Source organism: Nothobranchius furzeri, chromosome 1 (assembly GCF_043380555.1).
Source record: "Nothobranchius furzeri strain GRZ-AD chromosome 1, NfurGRZ-RIMD1, whole genome shotgun sequence".
Taxonomy (NCBI): Eukaryota; Metazoa; Chordata; class Actinopteri; order Cyprinodontiformes; family Nothobranchiidae; genus Nothobranchius; species Nothobranchius furzeri.
Genome location: NC_091741.1, coordinates 79,149,903 through 79,163,495, shown reverse-complemented (window position 1 = coordinate 79,163,495; position 13,593 = coordinate 79,149,903). Strand labels below are relative to the sequence as shown.

The 13,593-nt window shown below is 42.5% G+C and overlaps 1 protein-coding gene across 1 annotated transcript in view; it reads left to right on the top strand.

Annotated features, from left to right (window-relative positions):
• The window catches only part of fgfrl1a (fibroblast growth factor receptor like 1a), a 105,572-nt gene that overhangs the window by 80,361 nt on the left and 11,618 nt on the right, over window positions 1–13,593 (top strand). Inside the window, exon 4 of the mRNA XM_015950231.3 lies at window positions 1,622–1,699. Coding sequence (XP_015805717.1) covers window positions 1,622–1,699 — 78 coding nt within the window. The remainder of the gene's footprint in view (window positions 1–1,621; window positions 1,700–13,593) is intronic.

The following is a 13,593-nucleotide window of genomic DNA, read 5'->3' as shown; positions in this document are numbered from 1 at the left end:
AAAGCAATACGGTTCTATAGAGAATGACTGAACACATCCAGGATGAAGACCTACTCATTATCAGATCATGCTTTCTCACAGGCTTTAGTCTGGACCTAATGTGTGTGAAGATACAGTAGTTGAAGTTTATTGATAGTGATTTGAGGTAATAATTTAAATTTTCTAATTCAATATAATAATAATAATAATAATAATAATAATAATAATAATAATAATAATAAAGCCCTTTATTGCCCCTCATTGGGTAAATTCTGGTGCACTTGCAGCAAAGTTACAAGTAAGTTAAGAAAAAACAGGTTCACACAAATTTGTGTGTGTGTGTGTGTGTGTGTGTGTGTGTGTGTGTGTGTGTGTGTGTGTGTGTGTGTGTGTGTGTGTGTGTGTGTGTGTGTGTGTGTGTGTGTGTGTGTGTGTGTGTGTGTGTGTGTGTGTGTGTGTGTAAATGGAAAGAGAAATAAGAATAGAATAGAGATTGTAAATTATTTACAGCAAGGATGTAGTAATGACACAAAAATATAATGTAAGATGTATAATAGCAGCTTGAGACCAGAGATGGAATAATGTACAATTATCCAATGTTGGACTCAGTTTTTGTGTCACGGAGGCAAAAACTGAAAAGGGGTTATTGCTTTGATCAATGATCAATATGAATTGTGGTGTTGGTTGATGACTGAAGAGTTAAACAAAATCAAATGTAAGGGAACATTTTAACTTGAAATCACATTCAACAAGCTCACCTTTTATCAGTGTACTTTTTAAAATCACCTGCAAGGGCATGTGTGTGTTCATTTGTGATGTCAGCAATCAGTCTTATGAGCCACTGGGTGGATATTATTGGAATTTTCAGGAAGTAACCATTACAAGTACATCAATGGATTCGCTTTTGGAGTCAACCAAATTCTAAAAATAGTGTAAAATAAAAATTATAAAAATTAAAATTGAGAGAGAGACATTTAGTTTTAGATACTGGCCTAAATCAGGGCTTATGTGGTATTACGTGAGAGCCACAACACTTCCAAGTGTTCAATCACACAAAATATTGAGATATTACAAGTGCAAGTTTGCTCATATCATTATGTTTAAGATTTCACGTGAAATGGTTATAAATCATAGGTTATTATTATTATTATTATTATTCCTTCAAGATTACAGGACATTGGCTAAAGATGTGAACTGGGAGGTCAGAGCAGTACTGGGATTGGCCCTTAAACCCACAGTTGATGCATCTCTAATGCTCCACCATTTATTTTACAACATGAATACTTCTCATTTTCCATTTTCATTAGAAAAAAACTTTGAACAATAAGTGTTTCAAGAGTAGCCTCTATTTTTCTAGCCCTCATCTTCTGATCATGAAAGTATTCATGATCTCTTGTAGAACAATGGCCTCCTGCTGAAGCAGCTGTGAATGAGCAGACGGAAATCAGAATAACCTTTCCTCAACCCACAGTTGGAAAGTTTTTTCCTTTTGCCTGTTTTTTTTAAAAAAGAAAAATAAACTTTTGTATTATTCACACATATGTTTACTTTGTTCTTGCCGCATGGGTAATGTGGAATTAATGAAACATTTTGTGCTTCTGTCTTAGTTTTAATGTCTTGTTTTTGTCTGTTTTTTAATCAGATGACTCCCGTTCAAGAAATGGAGCAACGACAGTCACTGGTGACTCAGAACATGCTCCAGAGCTGGCTGGGAAGCTGGGTAACCCCTCACAAATTCTTCTTTTCATCCACCTGTATAGACATACAACCTGAAGGAAGCCTGACACTTTAAGTAGTTTAGATAATATTTAGAAAAACTATAGTAGCTGATTGTACAGTAAACATGAAGCTAACTGCCCAAGGTAAGAGAGCGAGGGTAAAATGACCACACACAGATACACAAATAAGCACAGACATGCATGTGGGTGGCTGTTTGTGTAAGTAATTGGCTCTGACAGAGTGGAGAGCGGTCTATTTGTGTGAGGTGCAATTTGGTGGGACAAATTCCTTCCTTACACCCCCCTTCCCCTCTCCAATCTCCCCAGACCCCCATGTCACATACAGCCCTTCTGTCTTTGCTTGTTGTTTCATCAAACCTGCTCTCTTCTTTCTTTGTTTCCCATCATAAATGTTGCTGAATATTTCTGCTTTTAGCTCATTGGGTTGTTCCCTTTCTGTACTTTTAAAGCAACACTTAATAAGTTTATTGCTTATCTCTCCTACCGGCTGATAGCAAATTTCAATAAACAACCCTGCAGCAGCCTGCTGTAGTTAGCGCTAACAACAAGCTAATGATGAAATGAGAAAACTAATATTAAAACAAACCTTGAAGTTAAAAGATCCACACTGTTGGACAAAAAGTATTATGCAGGGTCCACACTGGAGGCATCAGCAGTGTGGGACGGTGTGCTTACGCTTTTTGGCGTCAGTCCACACTGGGGGAGTCTCAGCTGCGGAGCAGCATAGCTGCTGTCCTTTCCAACTGGACTCGCAAGATCACAAGTCTCATGAGACTTCAGAGCACATGGTTCATTTATGCCATCTGCCATGAAACCAAAAAAGAAGATGAAGTAGATCACGTCTGACACTGCTGTGTGATGTCACATTTAACGTTGTTTCTCTCCACCGCCAGGATGGAGTGGGCATTATTTTACTCCATCAATCTGAACGGCTGTGTATGTCACAAAGTGCAAAAGTTTGGATGTAGTTTAAGTTGCATGATTTGTGTTTTACTGTTAATGCTTATTTTGTGTTTTGAATGGTTTTTTCCCTTTTGGTACCTCCCAGAGACACCAATTAGAAAAAATGGGAACAGGTGTGGAATGCCCACAGGTGCCATGGACTCAAAACGGGGTATAAAAGGTACTGAGGTAAGAGTCCAAGAGAGCAATTAGTTTCTCTGGGAGGTACCACAAAGGGAAAAAACCATTCAAAGCACTAAATAAGCATTAACAGTAAAACACAAATCATGCAACTTAAACTACATCCAAACTTTTCCACTTTGTGACATGTACATGCAGTCAATCGGAATGATGATTGAACAAAAACACCTCTCTCAATAGGGTTGGGCATCGTTTGATTTTGAACGATTCCAATTCCGATTCCTCATTTCGATTCCGGTTCCTATCGATTCCCGATTCTGATTCTTTCAAGACATGACATGTTTTACATGATCCAGCTAACCACAGGTCCTACTTGATGAAATAATCTTAACTTCAACATGAATTTTAATTCTATGAACAATAACATCACCTTCATTTGGACAAAAATGTGTTTTGGAGAAGAAAAAAAAAAGACTTGCAGCACAACCAGTGTGTTTGTTTCTGACCACAACCAAAGTCTGGAAGAAACCTCTGGGATGAGAGGCTAAATGTCTCCAACATATCCAGAAACGTCCAGCTGTTTTCAGCTAAAACTCTCAGGATGATCATGTCCAGGATGACTGAGAACTACACCTCCATGCTGCAGCAGCATTCAGTCAGAACAGGAAGTGAAACTTAAATGCAGCTGCTGTCAGTAACAATCTAACAGATTTTAAACACTAAAACTTTCAACAGAAATAAATCAGAAAGGAAATTAAAATGTTCACAACTGTGTGTGATTCATTATTATTATCCATCCATCCATTTTCATCCGCTTATCCGGAGTTGGGTCGCGGGGGCAGCAGCCTAAGGCGAGAGGCCCAGGCTTCCCTCTCCCCAGCCACTTGGGCCAGCTCCTCCGCTGGAATCCCAAGGCGTTCCTTGGCCAGGTGAGAGACATAGTCCCTCCAGTGTGTCCTGGGTCTACCTTTAGGTCTCCTCCCGGTTGGACGTGCCCGGAAAACCTCACCAGGGAGGCGTCCAGGAGGTATCCTGACCAGATGCCCGAGCCACCTCAACTGGCTCCTCTCGATGTGGAGGAGCAACAGGTCTACTCCGAGCCCCTCCCGAATGACCGAGCTTCTCACCCTATCTCTAAGGGAGAGCCCAGCCACTCTTCGGAGAGAAAACTCATTTTGGTCGCTTGTATCCGCAATCTCATTCTTTCGGTCACTACCCAAAGCTCATGACCATAGGTGAGGGTAGGAACGTAGATCGATCGGTAAATCGAGAGCTTCACCTTCTGACTCAGCTCTCTCTTCACCACGACAGACCGGTACAACACCCGCATCACTGCAGATGCAGCACCAATCCACCTATCGATCTCATGCTCCAGTTTTCCCTCACTCGTGAACAAGACCCCAAGATACTTAAACTCCCCCACTTGGGGCAGGACCTCATCCCTGACCCGGAGAAGGCATTCTATCCTTTTCCGAATCAAGACCATGGTCTCAGATTTAGAGGAGCTGATTCTCATCCCAGCTGCTTCACACTTGGCTGCGAACTGCTTCAGCAAAAGCTGAAGATCACGTTCTGATGAAGCCAACAGGACCCCTGTTACATATTTCTGTCTGGAAAGGGGTGAGCTTCGCATGTTCCCCTCTCCCCCTAATAAGAGTGGGAGGCAATCACAGTGGTACGGACTAACTTTAAGCCCACACCATTGGAAAAAATGTACCAAAACGGTACCCAGCAGAATTACACAGCCTAAGGCTTCTAAAGCCGCTGTTTACAAACCAAAAAGTCTTCCTGTGTCGGGGTACTACTAAAAGGGAAAACTGAAAACAATCTGTCTCCGAACTGAGTACAGATGAGAAGTTGCTCCTTTTGAACTAAAGTTACACTGATGCGTCCAGTGTGGACTCGGTTTTACTTACAAGTCCAGTAGCAACAAATCCAGGTCACCACCAGTCCGTGATTTTGTAGCCCTCATTAGCTTTCTCAGACTAGTGTAGGACGCACCGATGTTCCCTCTTTGCTTCACCGCCAAAGACACCCTTACTGTTTTGTCAAGTTGCTGTCTCACTGATCCATTTTGAAAGCAATACAAAATTACATCTAATTTTATTTGTGTATTTTTGACTTTGATTTTTATAATCTGCTGCTTTTTGCTGTCACGTTGATTTTAATGTTTTTGCTGATCTTGCACCTGGAAAGCACATTGAATTGCTTGTGAATGAAATGTGCTATATAAATAAAGCTGCCTTGTCTTGCTAAAAAACTCTTTAGTGTTGCTTTAAATAGATTTACATCGTGTTCGTGTAAGACAAGCTTCTTACATCTCATCGGAACCGACTGATAAATTCAGTGATGGTTGCAGAATGTTCATGCCTTGAATTTTAAGTTAGAAGTTAATAAAACACAACAGAGGATAATGTGTTTCAAACCACAGCTTCTATTTCTTAAATGTTACTTTCTGGAATCTGTTTGCTGACTCAGATCAACTTAATCTCTTTGGAAACACCAAACAGTGGTGTACAGACATGAAACTGTTGAAGTTTTGTGTTACAGTATCTTGTGATGGATGTTATTGTAACTGATCTTTAAATTAAAACTGAAAACGTCCAAAACGGAGTTAGTTCAGGAGCCAGTAAGGACAAAGGGAGAGCCAACTGTCAGTCTGCAGCCACATGGAAGAACAAAGGCTTATATAACCTCTCAGATCTTATTAGCAGAGTAATAATTTTCAGCACAACCACTGGAGGTTTTACAGTAATACGGGCGAAACCATGATGTTTTTTTTGGCCTGGATTCAGCATTTTTAATGGGATTGGTTGGGAGTTGGGGTTTATGGTTTTGCAGAGCGAGAGTTGGTGTTTTATTTAAAGGTGAAGTTAAGAGGTCATATGTTATAAACCTGTAAACCACTCACATCAACTACGGCCCCTATTAAAATTTTAGTACCACTTAAAAAATTGCTAGATATCATATTTTGCTTGGCTGGTTCTTAACAAGGTTCTTAGTAGAGCTTCTAGTTGCAACAAGAATAAATGAGAGTGAGACAGAAACAGGCTGTTTTACAGTTGATCAAAAAGTTATGACCACACCCCTTAAAGCCCATGAAGCCCCCCAAAATATAAGTCCACAATACCCCAATACAGTTCTGCAGTTCACCCTACATTTCGCGCAGAAAACTCGCTAGGCCCGGCAGATCGTGAGAAGGGAGTGGGTTTGTGCACAGTTTATTCCGCTGTCCTTCATAGTCTTTGAGAATGGAGGACCGTGCATCGCCCATAACAGTGGAAAAAGGCCTTGCAGCTCGTTCCGCTACCATACGTTGTACGTGGCTGCAGGGGTGGGGAAGTGGACGCCTGGCCTGGCCGGGGACCGAGCAAGGGCTTGGGGGAAAGCCTGCGTAAGGGTTAGATAGGACATCACATACTGTATCAGTGTAAAATGTCTGGTAATTTTCAAAATTAAAGAGTATTGCAGAGATGCAATATCTTATCTATGTAGATTATGTCAACCCTTGTAACATAATGGCTTACGGTGTTTTCCGGACTATAAGTCGCACTTTTTTTCATAGTCTGGCTGGTGCTGCGACTTATATACCAAAGTGACTTGTATACCAAATTATGTATACCGCACTGCTGCGGGCTAGCTCTGGTCCAGGTTTCAGCTCCTCTGTCCCACTGGGAGGGTTTCAAACACCGCCATCACCTGCTGCGGCCTGTGGCGGGGTGCTGTGAGCACTTTCCCCGCCCGCTGGGAGGGTTTGAACCACCGCCATCCTCTGCTGGAGACCGTGCCGCGCTGCTGCGCCCTGGTTGTTTATTCTGTTATTGTTACCGGTACTTGTCTTGCAATGTGAAATGCTTGGTCTCAGATTTTGTAAGAAAAATAATAATGTTTCCCTCCAAAATGTGACTTATCAAAATAGTAGACTTACATATGTTTTTTTCTTCTTCTGTATACATTTTATGGCTGGTGCGACTTATACTCTGGAAAATAGGGTATTTACTGCCAGGATCTTTATAGAAGTGCAACAGTGTGTTTTCTATCGTGGACGCTGAGGCCTTTATTGTGGCAATGAAGAGGCAAAACATTATTATATGACATCAAACAGGGCTTCAAACGTGATCTCCATCTGCTTCTTGGTTCAGTAGTGGATGGCATAAACTGACTATGATCCATTCAAGTCTCAAGGGGTATTTTGATTTTGTGAGTCCAACGAGGAGGAGAGCAGAGAAGCCGCTCTGCATCTGAGATCATTCCGGTGTGGATTGACGCACGCGAGTAAAATGTTCCGCACTGCTGATGCCTGTTGATCTCTTCAAAAATGTGCTGCTGAATGCTTGATGTAGTGTTTCCATGAGTTAAGTGGGAGCGTTACTCCAGGTAGTGGAGACGGTTGCACAAAGGGCATCTACTACCTGGAACAGTTTTTGTATTTTTGTAAACCTCCCTTGTTATCCATCCCCAAAAGTTCTCAGTTAAATGTAGATCATGCCGTCATGGCTGTATTTTAAATTGTGCTATAGAAATACAGGTGCTGGCCAGTAAATTAGAATATCATCAAAAGGTTGAAAATATTTCAGTAATTCCATTCAAAACGTGAAACTTGTACATTATATTCATGCAATGCACACAGACCAATGTATTTCCAATGTTCATTACATTTAAATTTGATATTCATAAGTGACAACTAATGAAAACTCCAAATTTGGTATCTCAAAAAATTAGAATATTCTGAAAAGGCTGAATATAGAAGACACCTGCTGCCACTCTAATCAGCTGATTTACTCAAAACACCTGCAAAGGCCTTTAAAAGGTCCCTCAGTCTTGTTTTGAAGGCACCACAATCATGGGGAAGACTTCTGACTTAACAGCTGTCCAAAAGACAATCATTGACACCTTGCACAAGGAGGGCAAGACACAAAAGGTGATTGCTAAAGAAGCTGGCTGTTCGCAGAGCTCTGTGTCCAAGCACATTAACAGACAGGCGAAGGGACGGAAAAAATGTGGTAGAAAAAAGTGTACAAGCTCTAGGGATAACCGCACCCTGCAGAGAATTGTGACGACAAACCCATTCAAAAATGTGGGGGAGATCCACAAAGAGTGGACTGCAGCTGGAGTCAGCGCTTCAAGAACCACCACGAGGAGACTCATGAAAGACATGGGATTCAGGTGTCGCATTCCGTGTGTCAAGCCACTCTTGAACAAGAAACAGCGCAAGAAGCGTCTCGCCTGGGCCAAGGACAAAAAGGACTGGACTGATGCTGAGTGGTCCAAAGTTATGTTTTCTGATGAAAGCAAGTTCTGCATTTCCTTTGGAAATCAAGGACCCAGAGTCTGGAGGAAGAGTGGAGAAGCACAGAATCCACGTTGCATGAGGTCCAGTGTAAAGTTTCCACCGTCAGTGATGGTGTGGGGTGCCATGTCATCTGCCGGTGTTGGCCCACTCTGTTTCCTGAGGTCCAGGGTCAATGCAGCCGTCTACCAGGAAGTTTTAGAGCACTTCATGCTTCCTGCTGCTGACCAACTTTATGGGGATGCAGACTTCACCTTTCAACAGGACTTGGCACCTGCACACAGTGCCAAAACCACCAGCACCTGGTTCAAGGACCATGGTATCCCTGTCCTTGATTGGCCAGCAAACTCGCCTGACCTTAACCCCATAGAAAATCTATGGGGTATTGTGAAGCGGAGGATGCAATACGCTAGACCCAACAATGCAGAGGAGCTGAAGACGACTATCAGAGCAACCTGGGCTCTCATAACACCTGAGCAGTGCCACAGACTGATCGAGTCCATGCCACGCCGCATTACTGCAGTTATTGAGGCAAAAGGAGCCCCGACTAAGTATTGAGTGCTATACATGCACATTCTTTTCATGTTCATTCTTTTCAGTTGGCCAACATTAGAGAAACAAACATTTTTTCATTGGCCTTTAGAATATTCTAATTTTCTGAGATACCAGATTTGATGTTTTCATTGGTTGTCACCTATAAATATCAAAATTAAACGTAATAAACATCGGAAATACATTGGTCTGTGTGCATTGCATGAATATAATGTACAAGTTTCACGTTTTGAATGGAATTACTGAAATATTTTCAACCTTTTGATGATATTCTAATTTACTGGCCAGCACCTGTAAAGTTGGTATGGTATGGTTGAAAAGAATGTTATTCTCCTGGAAGAAGTCTATTGTCCTGTAATGTCCTGTTGAAGATCCCAGTGGACAGATGAAGGCCCTCAGTCATGATGGATACTCTCTGCAACAACTGGGCTTTTCCCCTTTTCGCACACAGTGCAGAACAGAAGCGGTCCGGCTTCTGGACGGACTGTCATTCACACCGACTGTGGTTTATGTGCTGAGTGTCCCTAGAAATCTGCTCCCACACGCGCACCAAATGATTAAAATTTTGACATCATGTGTTTAAAAATATACCAGTAAGTATCATATACTATGAACTAATGTCCTTGTCATTAATAATTAAACAAAAGTCAGCTAAAATAATGCAACATGGGTTTTATTTTTGAACTATACCCGATGCACCTCGATGAAACGTGGAATTTCTTTGACTTTGAACTTTTTGACTGATGTTTTGCTTGCTTGTTTTTTCACAGTCTCTTTTAATTCAAAGTTAAGCCAAAAGTGGGCTTGTGACCACATGTGCACCCTCTTTTTCTGTTCACTGAAAAAACATGATGTCCAATGAACTCAGCAGCTGCTCTGCTTCCCTTTTTATGATAAAGTTTCAGATAAAATCCAGATGCTGACGTTGCAGAGTGATAATTGTTTTCCAAGGCTCTCCCAAACGCATGTGGCTGTAGGAATCGTGGAGTTGTGGTGAATGGCCTGTATTTAATCTAGCGCCTTCTAGAGTCATGGAACCCCTCAAGGCGCTTTACAACACAATCAGTCATTCACCCATTCACACACACATTCACACACTGGTGGTGATGAGCTACATTGTAGCCACAGCTGCCCTGGGGTGCACTGACAGAGGCGAGGCTGCCGAGCACTGGCGCCACCAGTCCCTCCGACCACCACCAGCAGGCAACGTGGGTTAAGTGTCTTGCCCAAGGACACAACGACAGTGACAGACTGGGCGAGGGTCGAACCTGCAACCTTCCGATTACGGGGCGAGCACTTAACTCCTGTGCCACCGTCACCCCCCAGTTTACTGGTGTTTTCAGTTTCACAGATCTTTGAAAGATTTCAGAGTCAGATTTTTTTTCACTGATGGCTTTTGTCACAAAGTGGTGAAATGAAAACCTGTTAGTACATAGAAGTACTCGACCTTCTGCTGATGACTCAAAGACCAAGTTCACCCGCTTTTTCAGCATGTTATGAGTCGATCTCTGTGGGAATAAACCTCTTGCACTCCTGTTTCAGGAGGTGGAAGTTAGCCAGATCAGTGATGAGCAGAAGACTGCAGGATTTTATCTACTGCTATTAGGACATTTTGCCTCTGATTGGCTAAGAGCAATGTAACTCTACCACTGCCTCTGTTGATGTTCTATCTCCACAAATACCACAAGCCTGAAGGAGTTCTGCTGTGTTGTGGAGTTGCTAATGCTAACAGTTAGCTTCTACATTCTCTGCACTCTCCTGGATGCAAAATCAACACCTACCTTCCCTGTCATGAGCCAAATGAGCATTTTAACTTTTATTATTTCCTTTTTTATAATTTTTACTTTTGTTCATACCATTGTGCAGTACTTTAGGCAACTTTGGTTGTTGTAAAGCTATGGAACAAATGCAGTCTCACCAGAATATGACTTTTTAGACAGTGAATTTTTATTCTGTGAATTTATGTATTTGCATTTTTTACTTAAAACGCTAAAGTTTCATCCATTAAAAATGTAACTGCAGAAATTAAAAAACAATTTTTTTACACCAAAATGTCTAACCTGGCAGCAGCCAGATCTCTATGTGTAGCCCCGCCTTGTGCCGAGTCTACACATTTCACTCTGGAACCTCTGCAGCAGAAACCGTCTGAAAGAGGGAGGGCAATCTGGTAGAATGTTTTGAGCTGATTGGAGGACGCACAAGGTAATGCCCAGCTGGAACTGGCTACCATATTTAGTCTTTAACCGATCACAGTAACTCAAATGACATATAGAGCTCCGGACCCCACGTGACTCTCAGTTAGTAGACGCCATATTGGCAGGTAAAAAAAAGCTAAACAAACACGGATGTAAACATGAACGTGAACGGTATCGGCTTGGATTTTGCTTCGTCGGAGTTTACTTCACACTTTAAAACTGAAGAAATCGTTTTATATAGTCAGAAATTAAATAGACTAAACATCTCTGACCCTTACCGTGTCCCTGGGATACTTTTTAAAAACGCCAGAAGCTGTCGGAGCGGACTTCTTACCGGACCTAGCCGGGGAACCCCTTGGGATTCCCCCGGAGAAGGAGGCGGCTGGGGAGAGGGTAGTCTGGGACTCTCGACGCTACTGCCCGCTCCGACGCCAGAAGCTGTCGGAGCAGACTTCTTACCGGACCTGGCCGGGAACCCCTTGGGATTTACCCGGAAGAGCTGGCTCAGGTGGCTGGGGAGAGGGAAGTCTGGGCCTCTCAACGCTACATGCCCCCGCAACCCGACTCTGGATACGCGGATGAAAATGGATGGATGGATGGATGGACAAATAACATAGATTTACACCTAAGTAGTTTAAATAGAGTGCTGTGCTGTTTGAATGTATAAACTGAACGCCAAGAGAAATCACTAGTTTGATTATTTTCCGTGAATAAAATAAATATGTCAGGCGGGAGCGTCTCAGGATCTGTCTGAGATCCGTCTCGGTGAGACAGATAATAGCAATCCAAAGTGCTTTTTATGTGTGATCTGACAATTGATCAACCAGTGCTTAAAAATTAAATACAGCTTAGCCGGTTAATTGCTGTGATCATAAAACACGTAAACGGCAGCACGCAGAACTCACGAGGCAACGTTTTACGTGATGTTTACTTGTTGCTATGAGTAATAAGACAGAAAAAGCCACGCCAAAATAAGTTTAGGAAGCCCACTAAGAATCGTAATAAAAGCATTTAAAATAAATACCATACACAGTTGAGGAAACGTTGGTTTAAGTACCTGATATGAAGTGGTCGCTGCATAAGTGAAAACCTTTACTCTCGGGATCCCACAGTTTCATTTCAGCCCGGTCACTAGTGCGTTTTATTACAATGATCCAACGTTTGCGGCGCTCCGGATCTTGGGGAATCCTGTAGATGGCTCATTCCTTATGTCTTCCGCGTCTTTTCTGCATCCTGGGGCACAACAGGAATCTACCACATTTCCTGTCTGATTGAGTTTTCTGACAATAACAAATAGTCCAGCTGCCGGCTTCTACATGCCAAGATGGCGCCGTTTCGATTTGAACTGTTGCATGCTGGGAGAAGTGACGTCAACTCCCGGAGCTCTATACCATGCATACCTGGAAAACACCAATTCGCTCAAGCTTCATTCATTCACTCACGTCTTCGGGTGATTTCTGCCGGTTTTGCAAGATGAATATGTGCATAAAGGGCAGGGTTTCCCCCATTACTGTATTACTGTAAAATAAAGATATCATTTCTTTAATAAAATATAATTAGTGGAATAAAAAAACATTTCCATATGCCATCTGAATAGAAAACTCATATGTCCCTGTCTGGATTTGAACCCAAGTCCACAGCATGTAAGGCAGATGCCTTACCATTTGAGCCATTGCTTTGAAATGTACAGGATGTCACCTAGTGGGTGTACACTTACGACTGATTCACAACGGGCCGTATGTTAAATTGCATGTACTGTAACTAGTTGTCCAAATAACAATTATACATGTAGCTTTAGGCATGTACAAAAATATCTGAATAGGTTTTTAGGGAATTTTCTGTTGCATATGTTTTAACAAATTTAAGACGTCTGACCGTGACCATTTTTGGCCATGGACCCCTTATTCCCGTCGTGACTATTGTTTGCTGTTAGCGTCAACCAGCATGGCCATGTTTGTTTTGCTTAGCCGGGCGCTTGATATTTTCATGAAAACTAAGTCCCACCCTACAGCATAATACTGAAACTGTCACGATGAGAGCAGGAGGTTAGGACCCAAGATGCAGAATCCCCAGAACGATTCAAGGCAGGAGAGGTTTGAGAGAATACTTCCTTTATTTTAAAGGTGCGCCAAAGTCCAGAGGCACAAAACAAACCTGACTTAATGTCAAACTCGCAGAACGAACAAACAGAAGCTCACTCATGAGCACGAACTAGGGTAACTAGAGGAGGACAGAACACGCTGACAATTACAATGAACCAACACAACACTGACACAGACAGGGTTATATACACAGAGGGGAGCAATCATGGAAACAGGCAGCAGGTGCGTGGGGAGTGAGAGGTGAAGGAATCAGGTGAGACTATTTAGCTGAGTGGGGAAAACTGACTAGGTAAAGTAAGGCCCTGTCCACACGTAGCCGGGGATCTGCCAAAACATAGATATTTTTCTATGTTTTGGCCTGTCATCCACACGAACGGAGTTTTTTCACACGAAAACGGATCTTTTTAAAAACTTGGATGTCTGCGTGTGGACAGACAAAACCGGAGTTTTAAGGTCCGCAACGTCACTTTCCGCGACAAAAAAATGCTGACATCACGTGTGCGACCTGTGTTTACACTAGCCAACAGCATGGAAGCCCTCAGAGCTGCGCTCGCTTTATCAATTGTCCAAGCGCTTTTTGCTTGTTTGTTTTTGCAAGTGGAATTACTGCTCCTTGCGGAAGACCACAGACGAAGGACGAGGTTAAGAACGGG